Source organism: Citrus clementina, unplaced genomic scaffold (assembly GCF_000493195.1).
Source record: "Citrus clementina cultivar Clemenules unplaced genomic scaffold, Citrus_clementina_v1.0 scaffold_9, whole genome shotgun sequence".
Taxonomy (NCBI): domain Eukaryota; kingdom Viridiplantae; phylum Streptophyta; class Magnoliopsida; order Sapindales; family Rutaceae; genus Citrus; species Citrus x clementina.
The window spans coordinates 3,850,119-3,877,034 of record NW_006261964.1 but is presented as its reverse complement, the minus strand read 5'-3'; the positions used below and the strand labels follow the sequence as shown (position 1 = coordinate 3,877,034).

General features: G+C 35.7%; 7 protein-coding genes across 8 annotated transcripts; 3 read left to right on the top strand and 4 right to left on the bottom strand.

Annotated features, from left to right (window-relative positions):
• Positions 1 to 614: 614 nt before the first annotated feature.
• Positions 615 to 1,726, bottom strand: LOC18032607 (CBL-interacting serine/threonine-protein kinase 4). Its single transcript, XM_006419923.2, has 2 exons — positions 1,134 to 1,726; positions 615 to 678 (listed from the first exon to the last, which is right to left on the bottom strand). The coding sequence occupies exons 1-2, from the start codon at positions 1,463 to 1,465 to the stop codon at positions 615 to 617; spliced, it is 396 nt and encodes a 131-aa protein (XP_006419986.2). The 5' UTR covers positions 1,466 to 1,726.
• A 7,308-nt stretch (positions 1,727 to 9,034) lies between these two features.
• On the top strand, positions 9,035 to 12,241 carry LOC18032435 (proteasome subunit beta type-2-A). The gene is made up of 3 exons (XM_006419921.2): positions 9,035 to 9,381; positions 9,459 to 9,582; positions 11,726 to 12,241. Exons 1-3 carry the CDS (start codon positions 9,224 to 9,226, stop codon positions 12,056 to 12,058), a joined length of 615 nt encoding a protein of 204 aa, XP_006419984.1. The 5' UTR covers positions 9,035 to 9,223; the 3' UTR covers positions 12,059 to 12,241.
• Positions 12,242 to 13,011: 770 nt separating this feature from the next.
• On the top strand, positions 13,012 to 18,476 carry LOC18032492 (probable RNA helicase SDE3). 2 transcript variants are annotated; one of them, XM_024179974.1, is made up of 5 exons: positions 13,012 to 13,322; positions 13,727 to 14,523; positions 14,595 to 14,756; positions 15,277 to 16,731; positions 17,826 to 18,476. In XM_024179974.1, the coding sequence occupies exons 2-5, from the start codon at positions 13,756 to 13,758 to the stop codon at positions 18,063 to 18,065; spliced, it is 2,625 nt and encodes an 874-aa protein (XP_024035742.1). In that variant the 5' UTR covers positions 13,012 to 13,322; positions 13,727 to 13,755; the 3' UTR covers positions 18,066 to 18,476. The 2 variants fall into 2 exon arrangements, with proteins under 2 accessions (XP_024035742.1, XP_006419983.1); XM_006419920.2 differs by having other exon boundaries at positions 13,274 to 13,385.
• Positions 18,477 to 18,497: 21 nt separating this feature from the next.
• On the bottom strand, positions 18,498 to 19,819 carry LOC18031964 (non-specific lipid-transfer protein-like protein At5g64080). Its single transcript, XM_006419919.2, has 3 exons — positions 19,390 to 19,819; positions 18,923 to 18,988; positions 18,498 to 18,742 (listed from the first exon to the last, which is right to left on the bottom strand). Exons 1-3 carry the CDS (start codon positions 19,730 to 19,732, stop codon positions 18,519 to 18,521), a joined length of 633 nt encoding a protein of 210 aa, XP_006419982.2. The 5' UTR covers positions 19,733 to 19,819; the 3' UTR covers positions 18,498 to 18,518.
• A 349-nt stretch (positions 19,820 to 20,168) lies between these two features.
• On the bottom strand, positions 20,169 to 21,113 carry LOC18031186. Its single transcript, XM_006419918.2, has 2 exons — positions 20,640 to 21,113; positions 20,169 to 20,530 (listed from the first exon to the last, which is right to left on the bottom strand). Exons 1-2 carry the CDS (start codon positions 20,947 to 20,949, stop codon positions 20,214 to 20,216), a joined length of 627 nt encoding a protein of 208 aa, XP_006419981.1. The 5' UTR covers positions 20,950 to 21,113; the 3' UTR covers positions 20,169 to 20,213.
• A 623-nt stretch (positions 21,114 to 21,736) lies between these two features.
• LOC18032630 (leucine-rich repeat extensin-like protein 5) lies at positions 21,737 to 22,779 on the bottom strand. The gene is made up of 4 exons (XM_006419917.2): positions 22,384 to 22,779; positions 22,266 to 22,292; positions 22,096 to 22,155; positions 21,737 to 21,969 (listed from the first exon to the last, which is right to left on the bottom strand). Exons 1-4 carry the CDS (start codon positions 22,712 to 22,714, stop codon positions 21,737 to 21,739), a joined length of 651 nt encoding a protein of 216 aa, XP_006419980.1. The 5' UTR covers positions 22,715 to 22,779.
• A 2,102-nt stretch (positions 22,780 to 24,881) lies between these two features.
• On the top strand, positions 24,882 to 26,027 carry LOC18031879 (non-specific lipid-transfer protein-like protein At2g13820). The gene is made up of 3 exons (XM_024180288.1): positions 24,882 to 25,134; positions 25,213 to 25,281; positions 25,894 to 26,027. Exons 1-3 carry the CDS (start codon positions 24,882 to 24,884, stop codon positions 26,025 to 26,027), a joined length of 456 nt encoding a protein of 151 aa, XP_024036056.1.
• The last annotated feature ends 889 nt before the right edge of the window (positions 26,028 to 26,916 follow it).

Here is a 26,916-nt window from a genome sequence, read left to right as displayed (position 1 = left end):
AAAAAATTCTTTAATAATTAATTTAGTTTTCTTAAAATTCTCAATAATTTTTTCTAAAGCCCCCACTAATTTATAGTCAAGCCTACAATACATAGTTATACTTAAATTCTCATACTCTAATTTTTTAAATTCAAATAAAAAAAGATGGGCTTTGCAAACTAAAATCAAACCCATAAATATTAATATTAATTTAATTTTTAGACGGCCCACAAACTCATTAATAATTTTTTCTATTAATCTTACTTTTCCAATTCCACCACTAATCCAGCGCCCATAAAAAATCCCTAAACATCATTTTATTTTGGTTGTTTACATAGAAAAATTTTTATTTAATAACATTGATAATAAAGTTATAATACAATGTATTAATGTATGAAAACTCGTAAAAGACAATTGTAAACATATGCTGAAGTACTATAAATCTTTTAAATTTATATTTTTATTATTTTTTAAATTTTTTTTATATTACTGTTGAATAAGCCCCAAGTGAATCACTATGATGTCTCCGCCCCCGATTCTTAACGTTAAATGGTTGCGTTTATGTGATTGGTTTGCTATGTATTAGAATATCACTACCACACTTCTGGATACCAGCATCCACTTGAACAACAGATTCAGTAAAGCACTTGCATCATGAACTTTGGTGGCTTATGACGATGGTGTGTTGTTAAAAAAGCGCTGCAGATGAACATATTCTTATTAGGCAACTAACATAAAGAAATCATGACTGTGATATCAGATAGCCCGATAGCTAAAATGCTACATCTAAGTGCTGCTTTTTTCCTTTTTTTTTTTTTTAAAACAGTTCATACTTTGGTTAGGCTGCTTCTGCGTCTTCAGGAAGCACTGAGACAACCATATTTTTTTTTTGAAAAATTTAGCATTTAACATAAAGATTTAGCTTCTTCCTACCTCTGGAAATGCATGCCTTTTGGGATTAGAAAAAAAAATAAAGTTTGCATGATAAACAAAGAGAGCAGAACAGAAGAGGCAACTGAAGAAACACCCGAGAATTCCATTTAAACTAAATCCACTAAACAAAAAACTGATCTGATTTACAAAATCAAACCCCGCATGAAGTCAGAACTCATAATATATCCCTATAACATCAATGAAAAAGACTGCTTCCTTACCCCGTCTTTCTCTGTTGTTGCAATGATTTCTGGAACCAAGAAATGTTCATGATCTTCTCTATGCTCATTCTCGTTTTCGGATTCGGATCAAGGAGCTGATAAATAAGCGATCTTGCGGGCTTTGAAACAAAAGACGGGAACTGATAATCTCTCCGATTAATCTTCTTATACATAGCCAGAAGATTGCTATCATCAAACGACAGGTAACCCGCAAGCAACACAAACAGTATCACCCCACAAGACCACGCATCGGCCACGGCTCCGTCGTACCCGCGCCGAGCCACCACCTCCGGCGCCGTGTAAGACGGCGTCCCACAAGCCATGTGCAGCATCCCATTCTTGATCTGCTCCGGTAACGCCGACAACCCAAAATCAGAAACCTTGAGGTTCTCGTGTCTGTCGTGAAAGGCTGCCTGGACAGGCCATGAGCAGTTGCTGGTCGCTGGCTGGAGAGGGAGGAGGCCGTGACCGGTTGCTGGCTGGAGATGGAGGAGGCCGTGAACAGTTGCTCTAGCTGGAGAGGGAGGTCGTGAACAGTTGAGAAGATAGTGATTTGCGTGAGAGAGGAAAGTGAAGAGTGAAGCCTGCGTGAGAGAGAGAGGAAAGTGAAAGCTGAGGAAAGTGAAAGCCTGCTAGATTTTATGCGCCATTTTTTTATTCAATTTTTTAATATTTTTTTAATGATTTAACAAGTGAGAGTAACGAGAGGCAAAACGGCAGCACTGCTGCCATTTCTCTCGTCATTCTCTTGTCCCTCTCGATACTTAGCAGCACTCTTTAGGAAAAATTAAAGATGATTGGTAATCTAATGTCCCAAAAAACATCATTAGGGTGCGGAGTATTGTAACTAAAAAAATGAGATTAAATAAATTAAATACAACTTTAAAATTTATTTTTAAGGAATGAATCCCCTACTTGAAAAAAAATTTATCCAAGATTATGGACTCGTTTGAATTGAGGTGTTGTAGTTTTTAAGGTACAGCTGCTATAAAAAAAACTATAATTATGAAACAAAAATTAATAATATATAGTAAATATAAATTTTAAATAATAATTTTGACAAAATTATTAAAGATATAATATATTTTTTATGATACAAGTGAAAAATCATATCAACATAACTTCCAAGTTAAAGCAGTTAGTGTTTACCAAACACTTTAATCATGTATTTTTTAAGTTACAATTGTCTAACCTCATTTCAAACGTACTCTATAATTGATACTAGTGGACAACCCCCTATGGCAGGAAACTAATTATAATACATTGATCACATGAAACTTTATATTCATTAATCTTTTCTTTTTTCATTTCTAATATGATAAAAAATCTTTATCAATGATTCTTTTCAATGAAGATATAGTTGCCTAATATTCATTATGGCATTTATATATGTTAAGAAATCATAGCCATCTTATGAATGATATTATATATTAATTTGGAGTACGAATCCATGATTTATGATGATTGGTTACTTACTTTTATTTCACTGAAAATTTTGTAAAAATTAGGCCTTAAAAGCCAATGTTCATCTTCTCTTTATTACATAGTAGTATTCTACAAAAGCAAGTTGTGAGAATCACCTACCGGTCCGTCAAAGAATCAACACAGATGGCCTCTCTCTCAGTTTCAATAATTGCGTTTCTCCTTGTTCTCTCAATAGTCAGTCCAGGTGTGTGTGTGTGTGTGTGTATATGAAATTAATTATTGCTTTAATTAATTACGTTACGTCTTTATTAACATTGAAATTATGGGTGTGTTGTGTGTGCATGCATATACAGTTCAAGGGTGTGAAGTAACGGTGAGGGGAGGCGGGTGCCCCGGTGATGTGGAAGAGTGCATGAAATTGTGCGGGCCGTGCTGGCGGAGAATTGGAAAAGTAACGGCGTTTTGTCGGTCTGCCGGCGGAGGAATCCCCTTTGATGAGTGTGTTTGTTCTTTTAGCGACGGCGCTCCTTGCCCTCCACCAGATCCTCCTAGGTGTCCAGGACCGTGGTCACCACCCAGCCCTCAGATTACCTTCAATCAAACTCATGTTTAAAGTTTAAACATCATTGTTTAATTGCAATAACATATAATAATTATTTATCTTTGTTTTTTTTTTTTTATCTCTTTATTTTAACTCAGTTTGGTGCGCTTGATAATATTCTAGCCTAGGGATGGCAAATTTTTCCAGACCCGGCCCGGACCCGGATAAACCCGGACGATCCGGGCCGGGTTAAACCCGCCCCGGGTACATAAAAATGCGGATCCGGGTAGCATTTTTTCAAACCCGGATACATGCGGGTCCGGTTGCGGGTTCAACCGAACCCGGATTCCGGGAACCCGGACCCGCACTACAGTATTAATAATTAATTAATTTTTATTATTCAATATAAATATAAAAGCCAAAAGTTAAAAAAAAGAAAGGAAAAAAACCAAAAGAAACCCTAAATCCCCACCCCAGCCGCCACCTTTATTTTCCTCTTCCTCAACATCAATTCAATTCATCATCATCCACCCATCGTCAATTCATCATCAACAATAATAACAATCAATAGCATCCTCAACATCAATTTAAATCATTGTCAATTCATCATCAAAAGCAACAAACAATCTTTGGCACCATCAAATTCAACCTTATCTCTCATCTCTCATCAAATTCGATCTCATTTCTCTCTTATTCTTGGATGCTAGATCTCAACCCTTGCTCGGTGCTCTCATGGCTGCCGCCTCCTAGACTCGCTGGTGCCTCAACCGACACCTCAAAGAAACTGCTAATCCACTCTTGCCGCTGCTCGATCTCATCTCTCTCTTGTTCGTGGATGCTGGATCTCAAACCTTGCTCACTGCTTTCATGGCCGCTGCCTCCTGGACTCGCCGGTGTCTCAACCGACACCTCAAAGAAACAGCTAATCCACTCTTGTACAGAGCCAAAAGGGGCATGCACAAAGGCTTCATTGTTCCAGAATCCAACCTTCGGGGTTTAAAACCCGCAATCCGGAAACCCGGATTTTTCCGGGTTGAACCCGTACCGGACCCGGAGAAAGAAAATGCGGGTTTTTATCCGGATCCGGGAAGGAGAATTGATATCCGGGTCCGGAACCGGAAAGGCCAAACCCGGACCCGGACCCGGTTTTTGCCATCCCTATTCTAGCCTAGTAATACGATACAGCTCCCTTATGCTATAATACTCATTACACATGCATAATCTAAGCTGAACACCGTCCATTGAACAATCTTGTACGTAAGTAAAGCATAACCGATCCATAATATTATTAATTCTTTTCACTTTACTTATGATAATATGGTCCCCTGGCATTCATGACTCGATGAGTTTGTTGATCGATACGTAGATATCACTTGATTCACCATTCTTTATATATCAATTACAAAACAAATAAATGCACGTTAGTAGATGTCTTGAATCTTGAATATTGCTATTCGCACGTTATGAAAATAAATATATCACTCTTTCCTACACATGTACACACATACATATATAGAGGTACGGTGGAGTATATTACAATACAATTGATTTCTTTATGGTAGCTAGAAGCTAGCTAGCAAAGGGGCATTTGCTCAATGGTTAGGGATAACGATATATGGCTTCACTAATTAATTAGTTAGTTGACAAAAAAAAGTACAGTATAACTAATTAATTAACTAAGCCAGATCGTTACGAACATGATCTATAAAAACGTATATATAATGTATGACCTTGTGAAAAGAAAATAAAGTTGAATAATATTACAAGCACCGGTTTTCTTGCTGCAATTAATGGGCGTCACACTGCATCTCACAAATGGTGTATCCAATTCCTTTATCGATGCAACCCTTGAGGCATTCTTTGAAGAGTTTAGGGGTATTTTTGTAATTATAAATAAAATAATTATTTTATTTAAATTCTTTAACAAATTCTAACTATGTTGGTGTCAAAGTAGTTGATTATGTAAGTTAAAAAATTAAGATGATGTAGAGAATATGCTAAAAATTTAGGGATGGTAAGGGGTGGGGTAAGGTAGGGTGGAGAGGCCTACCATATTTTCCATCCTACTGAAAAGTTCACACTTATTCCTTATCTTATTCTCTAATAAATTTAGTGGGGGTGAGGATGGGAAAATTATTGTCAATACTACAAAAATAACATTTATTGACACTACAATCACTTACACTTTGTAAAAAGTGTCAGTAATTACGTACATTTGTATTATTTTTTTGTATTTAACAAATAAATATCATAAATTAATGATACTAGTGTGTCAGTAAATTAAACATAAGAAATTATTGACACTAAAGTATCAGAGGTTAAAAAAAAATTATTAAAACTTGTAAATCTTTCAACTCGAACCTATGACTTCTAAAATTTAAAATGCTTACATTTGGTTTGCAAACCACTAAGGCAAGGTATTATGTTAAAAATTAAAAAAACAGAAGACACAAATATCATCTCACATCTCTTTTCCTCCATTTATAATATTGTGAATTAAGACATAGAAAAAAGAACTTACAAAATCCCTAGATCCACCACACCGACGAAGCAACCAAAACCTCTCCCATCACTGCTGTCATCATCTCCCTTCACCAAGATCTGGACTCTTTTGTTTCTGTCATCTCCTAAGCACCAAATAAAGTTACAAATCCACTACCGTGACTTCTGAATTTATACTGTCACTGATAGCTTATCTGCTCTTCTTCTTGGTAGTGACCCCTCTTATCCTTTAATTGTCTTTCATAATCTCTTTCTTGTGTTTAATTTTTTTTACTTTTTTTTCGTTGCAGCTTTTATTATTGTTTTTAAAATTTGCTGACCTCACCTAAAAAAAAAAAAAAAACCTGGACTATCTTTGTTTTTTCCATTTTTATGTGCTTTGACTATTGGGATTTGTAATTGAGGACTATAAAGACTGACATGCAACAATCATCTAGGAAACTAAAAATTGTAGATTTTGATACAAACAATCTTTTTCATGTGATGATGTTAGAGTATGGGAGGAAAAAAAAAACAATAGCCCACATATATATGTACATATGTGTGTGTGTGTGCGTGAGAGAGAGAGAGAGATTTATTCTTGATTGCTCTAATGTAGTGTTAATTAATTAATTAACTAACTATTCTCCTGCATAGGAATATGATACGTACAATTGAATTAGCATTTTCATTTTTTTATTTTGGTTTCTTTAATTCTTTCAATCTGTTGAAAGACACACACACGTGTTTATCTACACACACATAGACACACACAATGTTTACTATAATGTCACTATTTTGGTGATATTATAGTGTCACAAATTATTGACACTAAAAATTAGTGTCAGTGTGTTCTGACTTGAGCATTACTGACACAATTAACAAGTATCAGTAAAAGTAATTATTGACATCAAATTGGTGTCAATAAAGCCTATTTTTCTAGTAGTGTGTCCACATAGGAAATCCACATCATCACTCCATTCCCACTTATTATTTTATAATAGGTATGAATACATAACTTCAGTAAATTAAAATTAGAGACTTAAATAAAATCATCATTATATTAAAAAGTATTTAAATTATTAAAAAAATCTCCAGAAATTTGAATCAATATCCAAACTGTAAAATGTTTAGATAAATAATAACTAAAAATAAAAAATAATAATGATATGGTTTCAAATCCTTCTTTATAAACAACTTCCTCTTTTCTTTATCATTTTCATATTGCCTATGATCGTAAGGTTTATCATTCTTTTTATAAATGAACTAATGTTTTATGGTTGAATAAGAATTATATTGTAGGGTTTCTTTTAGTTACAACAATTTATATTAAGTAAAAAAAATTATTAACCAACATTATAATTGATAAAATAAAAATTAAAAGAATATTTACATATAATGAAGATTGAGATGGGGGTAGAGTGAGGAGTATGAAACTAAACCTTATCCTATTAAGAATTTGAGATTTTTTTTTTCTCATTCTCCACCCCATTTCTAAAAATTATTCAAAATTTACCCTATTTGAGGTGGGGCCTTAAATCTGTGGAGAATTTCACTATTTATAGTAGGGGTGGCAAAAATACCCGCCCGGTCCGGACTTGGACCGCACCCAAGCGTTATAGGTAGGGTATTACCCAGCCCGGGTATGAAGCCGGGCTGGTCTTGGGCATCACTTGGAAAACCCGGAGCTCGGCCCAGAACCCGAATTTTATTATAAAATATATATTATTTTAAATATTTATATTTATTTGACTCATTTATTACACATATATAAAATTTTAAACACTTAAAATTTATATTTTCATGTCAAATTTTATGGAAATAAATTTAAAACTTATAAAATTATCAAAAAATAAAATACACATATAATATTAAAAAATATAAAATCTCAGGTACCCGAATTAAAACCCGACCCGGTGCCAGACTTAAAAAACCCAGCATCTAAAAATTACATCCAGATTGAATCCGGACATTCTTGCCAATCCTATTTATAATTTATAGATTAAAATTTTATAGAATTAAATATACACATCACAAGATATAAACGCAGACAACAAATTATAAAAATATTGAGGATGCTTGGATGGAATCACCGGGTTCGTGAACAGACCCAAATGCCCTCGCACAAATTTATATTTGGGCTGAACTTTTGGGGCTCGGTCCGCCTGCTTGACGCAAATTTATAGAGTGGTGATATTTAACCCCCTTATTATATCTCACCAACCCCCATTTACCAATTAACCCCATTAAAAATTTTAAATTAATTTTTATCTCTCAATATACCCCACTTAATTCCTAATTTACCCTTACTATCATTTTTATCGTATTTCATGCCCCCACCTATAAAACTTATAAAAATTATTTTTTAAAAAAATTCTCATAATCGCCACTGTAAAGATGGAAAAGAATTTAATAGTTCGAGTAAGGATTGGACCACAAACCATGCGGAGCCAATCCTGAAAAATCAAAGTATTATGTTAAGTCTATCAAGCGAAGGGTGAGTATAGAAATACAAGAATTTAGCCAAGGGGGTAGACATGATAATTCTGGTTAGAATTTCCTACAAGTGCAGCTGTGGAATTCATTCTTTACAATTGCAATTTGTGGATTCCATTGTGGTATGTCAATATTAATAAGTACTTTCTCTAACATTTTTCAGCATGGAATGTGTGGTGTTTACAAGTTCGAGAAAGTATATATTTAAAAATTATACTTTGTTTCAATTTGCATTGACTTTTCCAGTTCTTTGAGTATCTTGACTAATTGTTTTTTGTTTACAATTTGGAGAACTTTTGTATTTCATCATAGTTGTAAATAGTCTTTTAAGTGTTTGTCATTTTTACTGAATGAATAAAATTATTAGTTTCATTCTCTGTAAAAATGATCATTACTGTTTTTTTTTGTTCTATATATAATATATGAAGTTTTGCAACTGCGGAGCAGATTTTGACCACCAAAGTGAACAAACTTCTTAAATAAGCATGCATTATAAATCTATCAAAGTAGAAGTAGGTTCAAAAGCAGCTATTGTAACTCACAATGAATACCGCTAAACCAATAATCATGTATATAGAAGGACTTCCTTATGGTTTTTTGTTTCATCTATGATGCCTGTAGGGAATTTCCATTTCTCAAGGATTGTTCGAAGATGTTTTGTCTGAACGTTATTGTTGGCTAAGAATATTATTGATCATTATAATTAGGGTTTAATCAATTATCACCAAAAGAAAATAAAAAGTTAAAAGAAATTAGGGTTTAAAGAATTAGACTAATTTTACTAATTATTAATAAAAATTATTATGTAGGTGTACTTAAAAATTATTTATCCTTTTAAGTCATTTCATATAAGAATAAAATAGGTATTAATATAAAAGTAATTAGTGGGGGTTAGTGAGATATAACGAGGGGTCAAATATCACCACTCAAATTTATATCCTATTCAACACTAGTAACTTTTTCGGCCCCCATCGAATCTGATTAATCATAACTGTTCAAAGTGACCAAACTACCCTTACCCGTCACTGAAAACTCTCTTTTCTTTCTTGTTCCTCAAGACGCTGCTGCTATAATCTGTTTAACTCAAAACCCACGCTCACAACAAAATCAAATCAAAACAGATCCGACAACAACAGAACAGTAAGCAATGGAGTGCGTATTTGGTCTTGTCGGCGACGGCTTCGCAATCTTAGTGGCCGACACGTCGGCAGTCCACAGTATCTTGGTTCATAAATCGAACGAGGACAAGATCATGGTCCTCGACTCTCACAAACTCATCGCCGCCAGTGGCGAACCCGGTGACCGGTAAAATTTATATCGTATTTACATATTTGTTAATTAGTTTTTTTTTTAATTTTAACTTTGAAATTTTTCGTTTGCAGTGTTCAATTTACGGAGTTCATTCAGAAGAATGTGTCGTTGTATCAATTTCGTAACGGAATTCCATTGACTACTGCTGCGGCGGCGAACTTTACCCGAGGAGAGCTTGCTACTGCTCTGAGAAAGGTAAAGTTTCTGTGGTCTCTGATTAGGGTTGTGATTGTTAAAGATATAGCTTTGATTCTATTTTAGTCTTAATGCATTCATTTCTTTAGGTAATTAAGTAAAATAGGTGGTTTCCTCGGTGACTTTGTATGGGTATAATAGTCCCTTTATGGGTTTATGCATCTTTAGTCTTAAGTAAGGGGAAAAAGTTGGTAATTTCTAGGGTAGCTTTGCCCTTGCTGGGAACGATTTGATAACTATGGGCATTACTTTGTGGGGGAACAATAAGCTTGCTTTTTCTTCCTTACTATGGGGTTATTGAGCTTGAACTCTAATGCATGTTCTGGAAACTTGGACAAGATAAGGAATAGTGATTAAGATGTTTTCGCTTTTGTTCTATAGTACCGCTACTAGATAAATCTTAGCTGGGCAGTTGTTTCCTATGACTTAAATTTCTTTGTCCACTGGTGACGGAGAGTGTTCTCAAGTTAATTTGAATTTTGTTATCATTAATTCTTCTTCTTCTCATGCTTCTTTCGCGAAATTTCCTTTTTCTCTTCTCTATAAGTTTGCTTTCCTTTTGGGAATGATGTGCTGTTTCTGTTTTTCATTTGCAAAAGAAACTGAATTATCGAAGTTTATGGTTCATATTGCAGTTAGTTGTGTGCTGTTGATTGTAGAATTCCTTCTTGGGTCTCATTGGATCCAGACAGTGATCCTTGTGCATAATATTCTACAGGATTAAATTTTTGGGATATATTTTGGAAATTGGGCAATCTAACTGAATAGTAATGGCCCTATTTTAGATAGCATGCTTGGTACTTGTTTAACTTGCTTTTGATGTTCTTAAATAAAATTCGTTTATGTTATTCCCATTTACTTTGATCTCTTCTTGTCCATCGTCGTGGTATTGGAGAGTGAGTTTAAACTTGATATCCTTAAATGTCAATATTTGTGGTGCTGATGATAATGGTGAAGGCAACTGAGCTGGGGAAAGTTAAGCAACTTTAAAACAGTAAGCATAAGCATGCACTTTTTATTGTAGACAATAGTAACCGCACAAATGATCACTAGGAGCATCTTAAGTGATTATAAGATTGAGAGGTTCTGTATATATATGTCAAAAGCAGCAATGGAGGAGGAAATAGGTTAAAAGGGTGGATGTCATATTTAAAGTCAACATGTTTTTATTTCACTATCGAAAATTATTATGGCAGTTTTAAAATTTTGCCAATCTGACCTTTTGTTTTTTCAATTTTCCCCCATTTTGTTTTCAACATTCTGTGTCTTATATGTGGTGATTTATGTCATCACTTCTCTAAGAAAAATCTGAAAAAGATCAGAAATCATAGTCTTTAAGATTGTCATCAGAGTTTTGGGTAATCAAATCAACTGTTTATAATTTAGAGCTAGTTGAACTGCATTGCTTTTGGAATTTTCTTTTACAAGTCATTTTCCGTGGCTATTGTTGCGTGCAATGTCGTTGAAGTTATGTAATATTATAGGTTTCAGTTTTACTAAGTTAATTGAGCTGCATATTCAGTCATTTCTTGGGACTAATTTGATATTTCTTGCACATAGTTGAGCGAACAAACAAATGTTCAACATTTATGCCTACTATTTGGTGTGCAGTGCTCTAGCTCCCTGGAAAGACATGACAACTCGTAGCATATGGTATCTGAAAGTTCTAACAATACACGTGTATAGAAACAATGCACACTTTTTAAGTTAGTTATATTTTATGATCAGACACAGGGAGTTGGCAAGTCAATCTAGACACAGTTACATGTCTACATATTTCCATATTTGTATTCATATATTAGGCACGTAAGCTAAAGTCGATGATCATTAATAGTTTGCCTTTGGGAGAACATGGAAAAGTAAGCAATTATCCAATTTATTTTTTCCTTAAAGTATTGCATATATTGCAGGAAATTTAAGTTGTTCTTTTCCCTTATAATTGTGTTTGGACATGCCATATTTTCAATAGGTGAAGTGTTACTAATCATGCTTTATGACTGTTCAAGCATAAGCTAACTTGGGCACAGAGTTTGTTCGCTTTCATATACTTATTGCTGGAACTATTTAGTTTCCCTTATTTCTTTTTAGCTGGCAGGTACTCCTGCTTTGAAAGTTGACTAACCATAGGTATTTGGTTTCACAGAGCCCTTACATGGTTAACATCCTTCTAGCTGGGTATGACAAGGAGACAGGACCATCTCTTTACTACATTGACTACATTGCAACCCTTCACAAAGTTGATAAGGCAGCTTTTGGTTATGGATCCTATTTTTCGCTCTCCATGATGGACCGACATTTCCACAGTGGCATGTCAGTTGAAGAAGCTGTAGACTTGGTTGATAAGTGCATACTGGAGATTCGATCCAGGCTGGTGGTGGCACCACCAAACTTTGTCATCAAGATTGTCGATAAGGATGGAGCACGGGAGTATGCTTGGCGTGAATCTGTCAAGGACACCCCTGTTTCTTCAGCATGAGGTGGTCTGAATCTGAGTCGGACTTATTGGTATAATGTTATATTTGACTGCTCAAAAACTGTTTTGTTTGATTTTTCTTATGTTTCAGATTAGTTCATTAGTTAAAAAGAACTTTAAACTCCTTATCTGTCATTTGAATCTGGAAATCAATTAAACTTGTTTGTGTGGTGATTGTGTTCCTCACGTATTTTCCTCTGTTAAGGTTCATTAAAAAACATATCTCGTGTGTCGGAGTGTTCAAGGGAGATTTGTACTGCTGATGGTAAAACATCAACTGATTTTCAGATCAGGAACCATGATGGAATGTGATCTCTTATGATCATTATTGTAGATTTGAAGTTCAATATTTCCCCTACAGATTTTCTTCAAATATTCCTTCCAGATTCCCCAATTCCTCCTCTCTATTATCTGACATTGAGAGCGTACCGAGTTGGATTGTTTTGAAGTTGTTCCTGGGTTTTCTAAAATAAAATTTCATGATCAAACCCGAACCGAATTCGATTTTGATTTTGTTATATCCGAGAAAAGATGGCAGAAGGGACCCACCTTGCAAGGGAATTTAGGAACCGCTTCCGCTTTGCCTGGTGGCAAGTTAAAACATAGTTACTAAAAGAAAAAGTGAAAACATGACGGTTGATGGGGAAATGAATAATGATAATGATCAAGTGGCTGCAATTCAGTGGGGAAGAAGCGATATTCCATGAACTGATGAAAGATTAACCAGCAGCAATTTACAAATGAGGCCCATTTTATGAAATGAAAGTTACATGTTATTTCAATTTATAGTAATAAAAACATATCATTTCAAAACTTTAATTTTTTGGACCTATCATGCGGTTCATTCACGATGATGATCATTCCTCGACACTAGTAAAACCATAACGAGAGGCCCACAAGACAAACACGCATAGGCAATGCATAGCTTTGTACTAGGAGACTCTTTGTCCTCTGCTCCGCAAAAGCAAAACAGTGACGTCGACGGAAAACAGGCTGGACGGAGCTGAGAGTGAGAAGTTGGAGCAATGAAAACGCGACACGTCGCTCACCACCCCTTAGCAGTTAATATTACACATTTACACTTTCTTTTGCAACTTTAGCCTGGAATGACATACGTGACTATATAATTGAGTACACAAACGAGAAAACAAATCCACAAAATTTTAAAAAGCCAAGTAACCAAACAAGCCTTTGCACTGACTCTCCTTTTGAGTCTCTCTCTCACAATCTGAATTAAACCTTTGGTCTCTCTCAGTTTTCATCAAAGGCGAGTTTTCTTTCATTTGGGTCCCTGCAAACTTCCACATTTACTCACCACACGTATATTTATGTACGAATACATTCTCATACTTATTTTTGGGCATTTCGTTTACTTCCCTGAGTTGAAAGTGTTTCCCGGACCAGTGATTTTAGAACTGTTGTTTCTGCGTTTACTTGTTATTTCAAAAGAATGTTAAGTAATGATTTGTGAATTAAAGTTTTTTTTTTTTAAAAAAAAAAAACTGTGTCCCTGGGTTTAATGTGTGTATTTTTGCTGCAACGTAGTGATGGGTGCTTATGTGAATGGAGGTGGACTTAATGTTTCTTATGTGAATGTATAACCTTTGTGTTTTGTGTTTGGTTGTATTTGAATATTCAGTGTATTCATTGTTTGTTTATGGAAACTCTCAGATACTTGTTGGTGGTGTACTTTCTGTTTGATGATGGATACTGTTGGTGATGATAACTGGGGCAATGAATGGGAAAAGAGGGATATTGGTTTTATTGATTTCGAGGATTATAAATCGGAGTGTAGTTACAATCCAAGTGAAGAGGATCCCGTTCAAATTTCTTTCCCATTCCCTTTTATAGATGGGAAGCCTCAATCTGTATCTGTTGGGGAAACTGCTGTAGAGTCAATCACCATTAAGAACACCACCCGTGAACCTGTGGAGCTTTGGAGTAAAATTTATGCCTCAACTCCTGAGAATACTTTCACTCTCTCTGTGATGAAGCCTCCATCCCCAGGGTCAGATTCAGGTACTAACAGGGGTTTTGTGGAGTTTTTTACGTTGGAGGAACGAATGATCCAGCCTGGTCAGACCTTAACCATCTGGTTATCTTGCAAGCCCAAGGGAATTGGACTGCACACGACAGTTTTGCAATTTGATGTGGAAGATAGGATAGAACGAGTGGCTTTTTTATTGGCTGAAGATAAGATCTCACAGTCTTTGGCTTCAAAAAGGCCTTATTCAAGGGGTGGAAGGAAAAAGCAATTTTCTGTGGATAAATATGTTGTGGGTTCACGTCCTGCAAGGTACAGAGGCCAGATATATCAAAATAGGCTTCCTCGATATGATATTCCAAACGATATTAGAGAATTGATTGAGCGCAAGCAAATCCCAGATGCTATTACAGATGGACTTACACTGAAGAATTATACTTCTTTTTTCAAGACATTATTGATCATGGAAGAAATTCAACTGAAGGTAACATTTTGATTGTGATATTAATGGTGATATGAAATGTTTTTGCTGAAATTGGTGATTTGCTGTTCCAGGAAGACATGAGGGCTTATGACATGGAGAATGTTACCTTGATGAGAAAGGGGCTATATTTGTCCCTTGTGGTTCCAGGGCTTGCTGAGAGAAGACCCTCTCTTGTCAATGGAGACTTTATTTTTGCCAAGCATGCTTATGAAGATACATCATCTGCTTATCAGGTTCATACTCACTTATGGAAACCATCAATGTTTAATTAATTCCTGAAACATTTCCACCTTAGAGTCTAACTAGAAAAGAAATGATGCACGGTCAAAGTTGCTAAAAACAGTTGATCAGATATGAAGTATTTGCTTTCTACTAATTCTGATTTAACATTCTGTCTCATTTTTTGCATATTTGACCTTCTCTTATCTGGCACCTTAATTTATTATTATCATAAATTTGAAATGATCCTATGAATTCAGTTCTGTGTCTTTTGTGATATGGAACTGTTGAAGGCTACCATCCTTCCAGATGTGTTTCATGTTTGGGAGGGTTCATTTGGAGCATATGAAGCAAAGGTCCATCTATTTATGGCTATATGGTTCCACATTTTTCCCCCTTTTAACTCACCAGTTCACATGATTAATAATAGATCTTGTTTTCTATTGTTCTTTATTTTTTTCTTAACTTAAAAATTTATTAGTTATTTGTTTACCATTTATATTGATCCAACATTATAACAAATGCACTTTTCAGGGTTTTATCCACCGTGTTGAGGCAGATGAAGTGCATTTGAAGTTTGCCTCAGATTTTCACTTAAATCACCGAGATGAGAATCTTTACAATGTACAGTTCACATACAATCGAGTAAACATGAGAAGGTTATATCAAGCCACTGATGCTGCACAGGAGTTAGACACAGAATTCCTTTTTCCATCTGAGTCCTCTGGAATTAGATTAATTGAGTCGAATACATTGGTACCTATTTCCTGTAACCTTAACGAGGAGCAGATGTGTTCAATTGAAAAGATCCTTGGCTTGAAAGGAGCACCTCCTTATCTGATTTATGGACCTCCAGGTACGGGGAAGACTATGACACTGGTCGAGGCAATCCTTCAACTCTACGCAACTCGAGAAGATGCTCGGCTTCTTGTCTGTGCACCTTCAAATAGTGCAGCTGATCATTTGCTGGAGAAAATCCTGGGCGAGAAGGCTGTTGAAGTTCGGGAGAATGAGATATTCAGGCTTAATGCACCTTCTCGTCCATACGAGGATGTCAATGCTGATCATATTCGCTTTTGCTTTTTTGATGAGCAAATCTTCAAATGTCCTCCGCTTGCTGCTCTTGTTTGCTACAGGATCATAATATCAACTTATATGAGTGCTTCTCTTATTTATGCTGAAGGTGTTGATCGTGGTCACTTCTCCCATATTTTCTTGGATGAGGCTGGCCAAGCTTCTGAGCCAGAAAGCATGGTTCCCATATCATCTTACTGCAAAAAGGACACTGTCGTTGTTCTTGCTGGGGACCCGATGCAATTAGGTCCAGTAATATACTCCAGGGAAGCAGAGACTTACGGAATGGGGAAATCATACTTAGAAAGGCTGTTTGAATGTGAACCTTATTGCCATGGGAATGAAAATTATGTAACGAAATTGGTTAGAAATTACCGATCTCACCCACAAATTTTGCATCTCCCTTCAAAGCTATTCTACGAAGAGGAACTGATTGCATGTAAAGATGAATCTATTTCCTGCACAGCCTATCTGAACTTTCTTCCTAACAAGGAATTCCCTGTTCTTTTCTTTGGTATTCAAGGCTGTGATGAGAGAGAAGGCAGTAATCCTTCATGGTTCAATCGGATTGAAGTTAGCAAGGTTGTAGAGATCATCCAGAAATTGACATCAACTGGAAATCTGAGTGAGGAAGACATTGGGGTCATAACACCATACAGACAGCAGGTACTGAAGTTAAACAAGGCCCTCGAAAGCTTGTATATGCCTGATATAAAGGTTGGCAGTGTTGAACAGTTCCAAGGACAGGAAAGACAAGTCATCATTGTATCTACTGTCCGGTCAACAATCAAACACAATGATTTTGACAGAAAACACTGTTTAGGATTTCTGAGCAATCCAAGAAGGTTTAATGTGGCTGTTACCCGGGCCATATCTTTGCTTATCATTATTGGGAATCCACACATTGTTAGTAAGGTATGCTTACTGCTAGTAATTCAATATTAACTTGAGTAAACTGAAAAAATAAAAATTTCCTTGAAATGAAATGGAAAGAGAATGATGACAATGGTAGTGATGCTATCCAAAAGATTGCATCTTAACATGATAAAATACCTTCTTGCATGCACATGATAAATTATGTGGGAGGATTTGCATCATTCCTGAGGGACAATGTAGTCAAAAGCTTGCTTCTAAAACATTTTCATTGGCCCTTTTTCCATCTTAGCTCCAGATATGCATTAAGGTCTGGTTAAATTCTGGGGACAGCATTTGGCTGGTTGCAATGGATATCCATTTTCCTATTGCTAGAATTATGAAGGCTTAAGCAATCAACTAATACTTGCATGACATTTTAAGTTATCCAAGGGTTTCAAATGTAGACAAGGTTTTTGGAACTGAAAGCTCAAAAGGGATTAAAAGCAAAAACCAGAAAAGAGAAAAGGAAGGAGGAAGTGGGAGATTGACATGGGTTGTAGGGCTCAATCTACTGTTTTACTTGACATGTCACTGTGAGGCTTCAAAGTGTTTTTCTTTTTTTTTTTGGAGGGGGGGGGGGAGGTTTAGGATGTTATTTGTAAAAGTTTACTTTCTTATTCACCCTAGTGTTCTGTTTAGATTTTTTGCTTTTCAGAAGTTCTGTATGGTTCAAAGTGACTAGACTAATACTCTGTGATTCAACTTGTTATCAGTTATATATATGTACAATAAAATTTCTGATACAATAAATAACATACTCATGACTGTAATTCTTATCAGGGCCACCACTGTTCTTAGATCTTTCTAGCATTTTCTACATTTTTAAACTTGAAAATAACTATTGACAATTTACTCCTGTGCAAAACACTAAGCTGTCATTGTGTAACTAGAAAGAACTCAGTTTCTAGAGAACCCAATGCAACAAAAGAAGGGGTAAAAAAAGGTGTTGAACGGCTTTTTGGGAGAAAAGAAAGCTGAGGGTTGTTAAGAGAATGTTATTGTATGATATGGTCAGGTTATTGATAAGACGAACATCCTAGGGTTCAGTTCTTTACATCACTGATGAGTGACGATAGTTTGTTTGCATTTGGCAGGACCCATACTGGCATCAGCTTTTATGGTATTGTTCAGACAACAATTCTTATCAGGGCTGTGCTCTCCCTGAAAGGGAGGAGTTTGCTGATGAAGATCCAACAGCGGCTGAATGCTGGAATCATGAAGAAGAAATTCCACAATCGTTTCAAGAAGATAATTGGAATCAAGAGCCCTTTCAAGCAGAAAATCTTAAACCTGTTAAAGATGAAGATGAGTGGTCTGATGGCTGGCATCTGTGAAACTCAAAGCAATAGGAAACTAGTAAAGTGTGTTTTCTTTTGAACCTTGTTCTTCTTAGATATACAGATGCTATATATGTTAGAAAATTCCTATCTGTCATGTTTTGGGATAGAGGATGGAGCACATCAACGAATGAACTTGATGAGCATTTGGTTCTAAGAAATTCCTTATGTTTTGGCTTGGATTTAGCATTTAATGATTACTATTGCAGAAATCAAATCAGAGCAGGCAGTTTATAGGCTATGGCTTTACTGGAAGAGAATGCTTTGCTTACAAAACAATTTGTAGCAAGATGGTGCACATACTAAGCATAAACTCTCTTGTTGAAACACTGGGTGATTTTAGTTATCTTTATTTATTCAGTACAAAGCAAGGACGTCTTTGCTTACAGTCATTGAATGTGGGAAGATCCAAATAGCGTAGAATGTACATGATTGAGTGTAGTAGCAGTGTTACACATGAAAGAAAACAAGAAATATCAGGATTGCTGGCAGCAACCAACCAATGCTGCTGAAAATTGGTTTTGTTGGGTAAGAACCAGAGGCTGGTTTCGCAGGTGAGCTTAGTACTGCAGGTGATCTAGCACCATCTGCTGCCGGCAGGCTTAATGTGGGGGACGAGTTGCTACCAGGTTTCGGCGTTATGCTTCTTGAGGGAGCTGATGCAGCAGCAGGTTCTGCAGAATTATGAATATTTTATTAACTGATCCCAGAAAAATAAACTGCAGATAATTTTCATCCAGGTGTTGCAATGTCTTTATTAACCGAAAGAGATGATTTTTTTTTTGAGAATGTGATTGTGTGAATAATGGAAATAGAACTTGAATTTATGAGAAGAGTTCTTTGTGCTTGCTCACCAGAATCAAGAGGTTTTGAAATCTCAGAACCAGTCGTGCTGCGGAGAGGAGGCAATCCCGGCGACCCTATTGCATAAATTTTAGAAATACACAAGATGATTAGTCATTGAAAAATTACCCATCAAGTATTTCTTGGAAAACTAGATTGAGATTGTTTTGTTAAAGAACACAAGCAATTTAAAATGAATAAAATAATGTTAAAGATAATGCTTTATTTACTTCCATGTGGACTATGCATACTACTTATTTCTTCTAACTTGCGCCTCAAATGACAAACAGAACGCCAACTTCCATTTTCTCATCTTGGCGAGAATTTTTTTTCTTTTTTTCTTTTTTAAGTAAAATTGAATTCATACAAATGAAAAGCAAAGGTTAGCGATTGGGTCTGCTGGAGATGCAATGGCGCGAAAATTATAATCAGAGTCAAAATATGACGAAGAAATATACGAAGATTCAAGAAGAGTTACCTGATGAGCAAATCGATTCCAAGGAACCATTCGTGTTACACGCAGAAGACAGCGAATCGAGTCTTGTTTCGTTCAGCGGAAAGCCGAAGATGAGCGGCTGCCGGATAAGGTAACAGAGGCAATTGCCGTCGCCAGAATCGAAAGCTGAGGAGACAGCGTCGCAGCACTGAGACGGCACTGTTTCTGTTAAATTGTTCGGCGGTAACGACACGTACGTCAGGCACGGCGAGAAGGCCACCAGCTCGGTGGTGCAGCCTGATGGCGGCGGCGGCGAAGTGGAAGAGATTTGTGCTGACGTGGCGAGGATGAGATTGAATGTAACGAGGAGGAAGAGTACGGCCATGGGTCGATTTCGAGTTCAAAGGGTTTAGTTTTTGGAGGCTAATTTGTTATGGTGACGGTTAAAGAATTTAGTTAGTAGATGAGAGAAATGGCGCGAGAGTCTATTCAGTTAAAAGTTATGAACGACGCATATGCCCTTAGCTTTAGTGGTAATTTACGTTTTATTCGCTACTCAGGTCAGGGAATCTGATGGCAAGGATCCAAGTGAAGAAATATTGGAAACCATATACTCATTTGCAGTTTTTCAAAAATGGAGGAGCCAAATGTTATTAACCCACTTGTTTACATGATCATATTACTTTTGATTTGCTGATTTTAATGATTTTATCCAAGTGGTATTTCTCTTAGTCTTTATTCACATGAAAATTCAGCAATGCAGAAAATAATTAAAAGTTTCATGGCCCATTCCTTGATCAGCACAATCCAGAGGCAGATAATATCACATCACAGTCCCTTTATTTATGAAGCTGAAAATTGGATGATTAAGCTAATAAAATACAACCAAGAAGAGCTAAGGACAGGAACAAACTTCTGTGCAGCAATTTTCTGGTTCCATCTGATCCATTTGCCGATTCATTTAAACCCCCCTTTGACACGTTACATTTGAGCTTGGGAACATGATCTTCAATTGACTCTGGCCGCATTGCAACTGCTGTTGAGTTATCACCCCTTCTTGTATTCAACGGAACCTGCACTTCAGTCGGAGAGGAAGGCACAGGCGCCGTTTGAGAGGGGGCAGACGGCTGTGTTAAGTTTTCCACTGGAACTGGTGGAATCACTACCGGCATTGGAGCTAGAACTTCATTTTTGGGGGGGATGTATATAAGAGATTTCAGCGGTACGTTCAAGGAGACAGACAAAAGAAATAAGCATTCATTAAAGAAAAGAAGGGTAAAGTCCAGCATTACCTTGACATAGACTCAAAGGAGGAACAGATATCAAGCAATTCGATAATGGCAATGAAAGTGGTGAGCTCAAAACAGGAATGGATGGTGCCAGCAGAGAGCACAAGCAATTGTACCCAGCTCGGACAACTTGATTGAGAGACTTGCAGCAAATATCAATAGAAGAGCTATTATCTTGATTCAAGCACTGCAACAGATCGATACCCTCAATAGAGCAGCCTTGGATTTGGCTGTTGACGATTGGTGTTAAGACCCAAAGCTCCAGGACTAGGAGCCAAGAAAGTCTTTTGGAAACTAGTCTTCTTATATCCATGATCAAATTTAATGGAAAAGATTGTTTGTTGGCTTAATAATCACCGTCAGTTATATATAAAATGTTGCTTGTGACTTAAGAAGCAGAAGTAAGCCAAAAGTCACCATTTTGTTCCCTCTGTGTGTGTTTTTCTTTTTTAAACAGGATGCTATGACTACGTTACATTTATCATCTCGTAATTTAATAAAATAAAACTTAGTTTCCAAATTAAATTAAGAGGGTAATTCTAGTTCTGATTGAAAATGCATGACAAAGTTAAGAGTTGGGTTGGTGAACTGGGATGAGTCATGCATACTGTGAGGAGTTATAAAATTGTGAAAGTGGAATATGTGTCATGACCGGGGCATGAGTGGGGCATGAAGGTGGAATGATATGGAAACGGTTGAATCGTCATCAACCCTGATTTTGGCTGAGCAGTGAGCTTGATTCAGGATCCTGGATCAGGATTAAGTTCACAAAACTATAATTTTCTTCTGCTTTTTTCCCAAAGGTAAATTTTTTAAACAAGTTCAACAAAACTTTTGAATTTGTACCACAAAATAATTAAAATAGCTTCCTAGATTTCATTAGGCATCCGCAATCAATCACTAATAGAAAAGCAATCCTTTTCTAGTGAAAATATAATCATTTCTTACAACACTAATGTATTACAAAATATAAGTTTATTAAATAAATAATCACCCAATATGGGTGTCAATAATCTGAACAATCCCAAAACATTTGACACTCCCCAAAAGAATAATGCTAAATGTATTAAGTACATGAATACAAACAGAAAGGTAGAGGCCTAGTAGTACTTCAAAACTACAAATCCTAGTACAAATAGCAGCAGAGATGGTGAAAATATATAAGAGGGCATGGCTGCTGATGGAGTCAGATCAGGGCGGCTGGCTGGAGTCCCCGTAGGGGTTCCAGAACCAGAACCCACATCTGGTGATGGAGAAGATGGAGGAGTTAACCCTGGTGTTGTGTCTGATTCTGGTGCTTCACCAGATGGCGTCGGCTGAGGAACAACAGGAGCTGCTCAAAGAAACAAAATTTTTTATGTAAAAATGATAGCTTCAGCAATGCCAAACACGCAAAATGGTTTCTTTTGTGTCAATGAAAAGCAATTTGTATGACTATTGAGCTTAATGAGCAATTTACCTTTTGGACTAGCAGCCGGTGACTCTCCAGGAGAAGGGGCTGACCCAAGTGAAGCCGGACCTGCAAATTACAAAGCATAGTTAATAACCATAAGCATTTTGATTATCAAATTCAACCCCACCAAAAAGAACATGGAAGAAACAAATTTGCTGATTAAAATATGTCGGTACCTGGAGCAGGAAGAGGTGCGCCAGAGGCTGCAAATAAGGAAAAACAAAATTGATATAAGCAACTAGATAATATAAATTAAAAATGAAAAACCAATAATTCAAGTAAACGAAATTATACCTTTGCATTGAACAGGCACGCTGGGCATGTTACAAGCGCGAGGGAGAGAGATGGCTAATGTTCGATTAATTGGTACTCGAAAAGGGACGCTAGCAGTAACAATGAGGCATACACAGTCCATGCTGTTACCCGTAAGGTTCTTGAGAGAACCGCAACAATCCGAGGACGGCGATGTACCACTGCCGCTGCTGTTTGTGAGGAAATTCATGCAAGGAGTGAATGTTGTAAGCATTGTAGGCGTGCATGGGTTATTAATCTGGCCATAAATTGGCAAGACCAAGGCCACCACCAGAAATGGCACTAGGCGCTGAACAGACAATAAAAGCTTCATCTTGTGATGTAGTTGAAGAATTGAATATGTAATTTTGTTTATGGGTTGCTGAGGAGATGACTGAATTTTGGAGTTTGATTAATGATTTGAAATTGAGAAATTGTGAATGAATTTATAGACGAAGTAGGGGGTTTTGGTAACTGACATGGAGGGAAATATAGGTTGATTTTGAGTTGGTTATGAAGCTCAACTACCTTAACTAATTTTTGTGAAACAAAGGGGGTTGAGTTAGACAGTGGATAATCTTTTGGACCTATATTTGACTTGAGCTTAATATGACTGAAGTGTCGTTCTGTGATTGGAGATGGACCCATATTTGATGAATCAGCCAATAGTGGTTAATTGGTTATGGTTACCAAAAGTTGTAAGCTAGTTTGAGTTCATATTATTTTAAACCCATATTTAATTAATTAAGTTATTTTTTTTAATTACATGAGATTAATGCTCAGATTACACTTATATTATATGAGGTTTACAACTAATATTTACAATCAGACAATTATTGAGACTAGTTTATATTAATTTTTACATAGCACAGCTCAGATTTTATCTTCTCAAATATTCGAGAAATATTTACTCCACTCACATTTCGAAAGGGAAAAGACTGTATTCACTTAATTATATACCATAATTAATGAAGAAAATAAGTCTCTACATGCGTCGCGGTGGTTCGAACTGACTGTGAGGGGATATTTAATTAAGCTAATTAAGTTCATTGCTTTGGAATCATTAGCCACTAGGCACGTCTGTTAGCCTCAATTCCTAATTCATAAGTTTAGGTTTTGGGTAGGTGATTTCACGAGGAGCAGATTAAAGTTAACGAATCAAATATGAGTACTCGTATCCTCCTAGAACCTGATCAACCAACCAAGGGGTCTAGATCCTAACATTATTTTGGTACAACTTTTGAAATCCTCTCGTGAGATTTTTCAAGTAGGACAAAATGGGCACTACTCAGCGGATTGAGACGCCGCAATGCCGTAATTAAACAAGTAATGGTTTACTTTTTTTAATTAAATTTCCTCATTAAGAACGTCAAATTTGCAGCAGAAGTCGTTTTCTTGTTTCTAAGAAGATTTGAAAATTATTATCACGTTTAAAATATTCGAATTAAGTTGACCTTTTCCTCAGTTTCCCAAAAAAAAGTTTACCATTTCCCCCGCATTTTCTTAACTTAAAAGCCTACAATATATTGTGTAATAAAACTATGATATTTTTTTTTTTCATTGAGGAATTTTATTTTTTATAAGGAAGATAATTTCTCTGGTTTAAAAAAAAAACTGATATCGAAGTTTAACTCTAGTGAAAAAAAGCAGTTTTTCTAAAACTTAAATTTTGATGAGTGAGCCTCATTAGCTTGCGTACATTAATTTAAAAAAATTAATGAGGTTTTGACGACCTTTATTTTTAAAAGTTAATAACTAAAGTTTATCAATTCAAAAAATATAATATAAAATTTCAAAAACCTATCAAATCTATATGCATTTTAGATGAAGTATACAAATACATCCACTAAAAGAAAAAACACATGCTATGACAATTTCAGTGAAATTGCACAGTTTTTGGTTTGAATTTATTTCTATCATGAATTTATGACATAATTGTAATATAAATTTCGTCTATCAATAATCTACAATAGATTGGTGAAATATGCCCTTTCCTTTAGAGTTTGGACAGTGGTTGAAGCATATAGGTTGTATGAACCTATTCAACCAAATCTTACCCTTTATGACAACTAAAAATCACAATTACTCTTATATATATATATATATATATATATATATATATCATATGAATTAGATAACCTTTATTTTGAAGTTAGGTCACTGACTGCTCATATCCTCTAAGGTCACTTTCCATTCCCAAAAGTTCGCCCACAATAGCCGCCTACATACGTATCAGCATGCATGAAAGCTAATGAAGATAATTTTCTCTGAATATATAATTCCAAATCTTACCTCATAGGGCTGGTAATAGTTTACCAAATAACCCTTGATTCAAAGGACTCAGCACACAATAAATACCGTACCAATTACATCATTCCATGCAAAATTGCAAATCAATCTCCCCTCGCAAAACAATCAATTAAACATCAAAAGTGTCTTTGATTATGAACATGATGACTACTCTAGTCCTTTTTATAGCGACCATGCTCTGTGCAAGAACCATGGCTCAATCCGATTGCACCAACGTGCTAATAGGCATGGCACCATGCTTGAGCTATGTGAGTGGCAGCTCCTCAACTCCATCAGCTCAATGCTGCTCACAACTTGCTAGTGTTGTTAGATCAAACCCACGGTGCCTCTGCATGGTCCTCGGCGATGGGGGGTCATCATTGGGTGTGTCGATCAACCAGACGCTTGCTCTCGCGCTCCCCGGTGCTTGTAACGTGCAGACTCCGCCTGTTAGCCGGTGCAACGGTATAGGAAAAACGTTACCCTTTGAAAAATAACGTTACTTACTTTTATTTCGAAATTTGATGCTTCAATTTTGGGCAGAAGCTGCTGATGGACCTGATTTGTCTCCAGCTGGTCCTCCGGAAGCTTTACCTAGTGATGATTCTGCAGGTACATGTGTTAATCTGGAGTTTGCGATTATATGATGCAATAATTAATTTCATCTCAAAAATAGTTAAAAGCATTTATTGAAAAAAAATCTTCTAAGATTTCACAATAAACCTATTTTCAGTAAGAAAATCTTAGATTATTTCGACTTATACACAAGGTTTTGGACGTATCATCATCGGTTAAGCTTACGCTTGATACCATAGTGGTATACAAAATAATGCATCTGAATTATACTACTGAAATATTAAAAATGTGTAATTATCTAGTTATAACACAGATCACAAATTAACTTGTAACAATAGACGTGGAGTCCTTAAAAATGTTGAAAGAAAATTACACATATAGAAGACATAAGAATTGCAAAAGTTTCAATGCAGTGAGGTTGTTTATCTTTTAACAATTTTGACGTACGAACAATTAAATATTTGTACGAATCTTAACCAAATGGGGACATTCGCAAAAGGGCATCCAAACTTGGAAGATAAAAAATCATATGATTACATATTCACACGTTTCTGAGAAACCCGAGGATAACAAAAAAATAAGAAATCTCCTACAGTACCATATTTAGCTGGCGATTATAACAAGTTGGTTAACAAGTTCATGCTTCAGGAACTGGATCAAAAGCAGTCCCATCTACGGGAGGGAGCGGCGCTTCCAATGCCTTATCCGTAAACGCACCCTTTCAGCTCATCCTCTCAGTTGTGTTCATGGCTTCGTATGCCCTTATTACGAGCAGCCTCTGACTTCTCCTTGAGGTGCCTCGGAGATGTTATCATTATATGTTAGTATTTAATAAAATTTGTCGTCGTACCAGCTTCAGCTTGACAGGTTTTCTTTTCTTTGGCATTGTCTGTTTTGCTATTATTACATTACTTGTGCGAGCGATTTTTGTGTTTCTGTACCGTATGGAAGACTTGTTTCAGATATACTAATGAATAATTACAAGCATTTAAGTTACATGTGATATGTCAATCCGAAAGATGATCTAGCTAGTGAGCACCAGTTCTCACCGTATAGTGTGGTAAAAATTGAATACGTAGCATAATTATGTGGTTCTTGTGCATAAGCACAGTTAATCACCAGATTATTACTCATATCAATCCTTCTCTAGTGCCTACAATACTTTGAAAAATGTGAAAAATTCAGCTACATAAAACAAACAGCAAAAGTATTTACTCCAATGTTATAGCTTGTTACATTTTTTGGAGTGAGAATTCCCACTCCTATTGATTCTCATCATCTATTCTTTTTTTTTTTCATCCTTCTTTTATTAAATATAATATAATTATATTTAGTGAAATAAAATAATATTATATTCATTTAAAAATAATAATATCATATTTAGTTGAAAATAAATCATTTATGTAATCTAAGTTAAAATTATTTAAAAATTATATTATTATATTCATATAGAACTAATAATATTACTATATACTATCTTTATTTGAAAATATAATATTATTATATTTATTTAATTATAATAGTCTCATATCCGTTATATTCATTTAATATTAATAAGTAATAATAATAAATAGTTTATTCTAAGAAAATATTAATTTTGTGCTAGATTATTTATATTAATGTTTCATTTGTGTTGCTCTTGTCAATAATGTGATTTACATAATTAAGAAT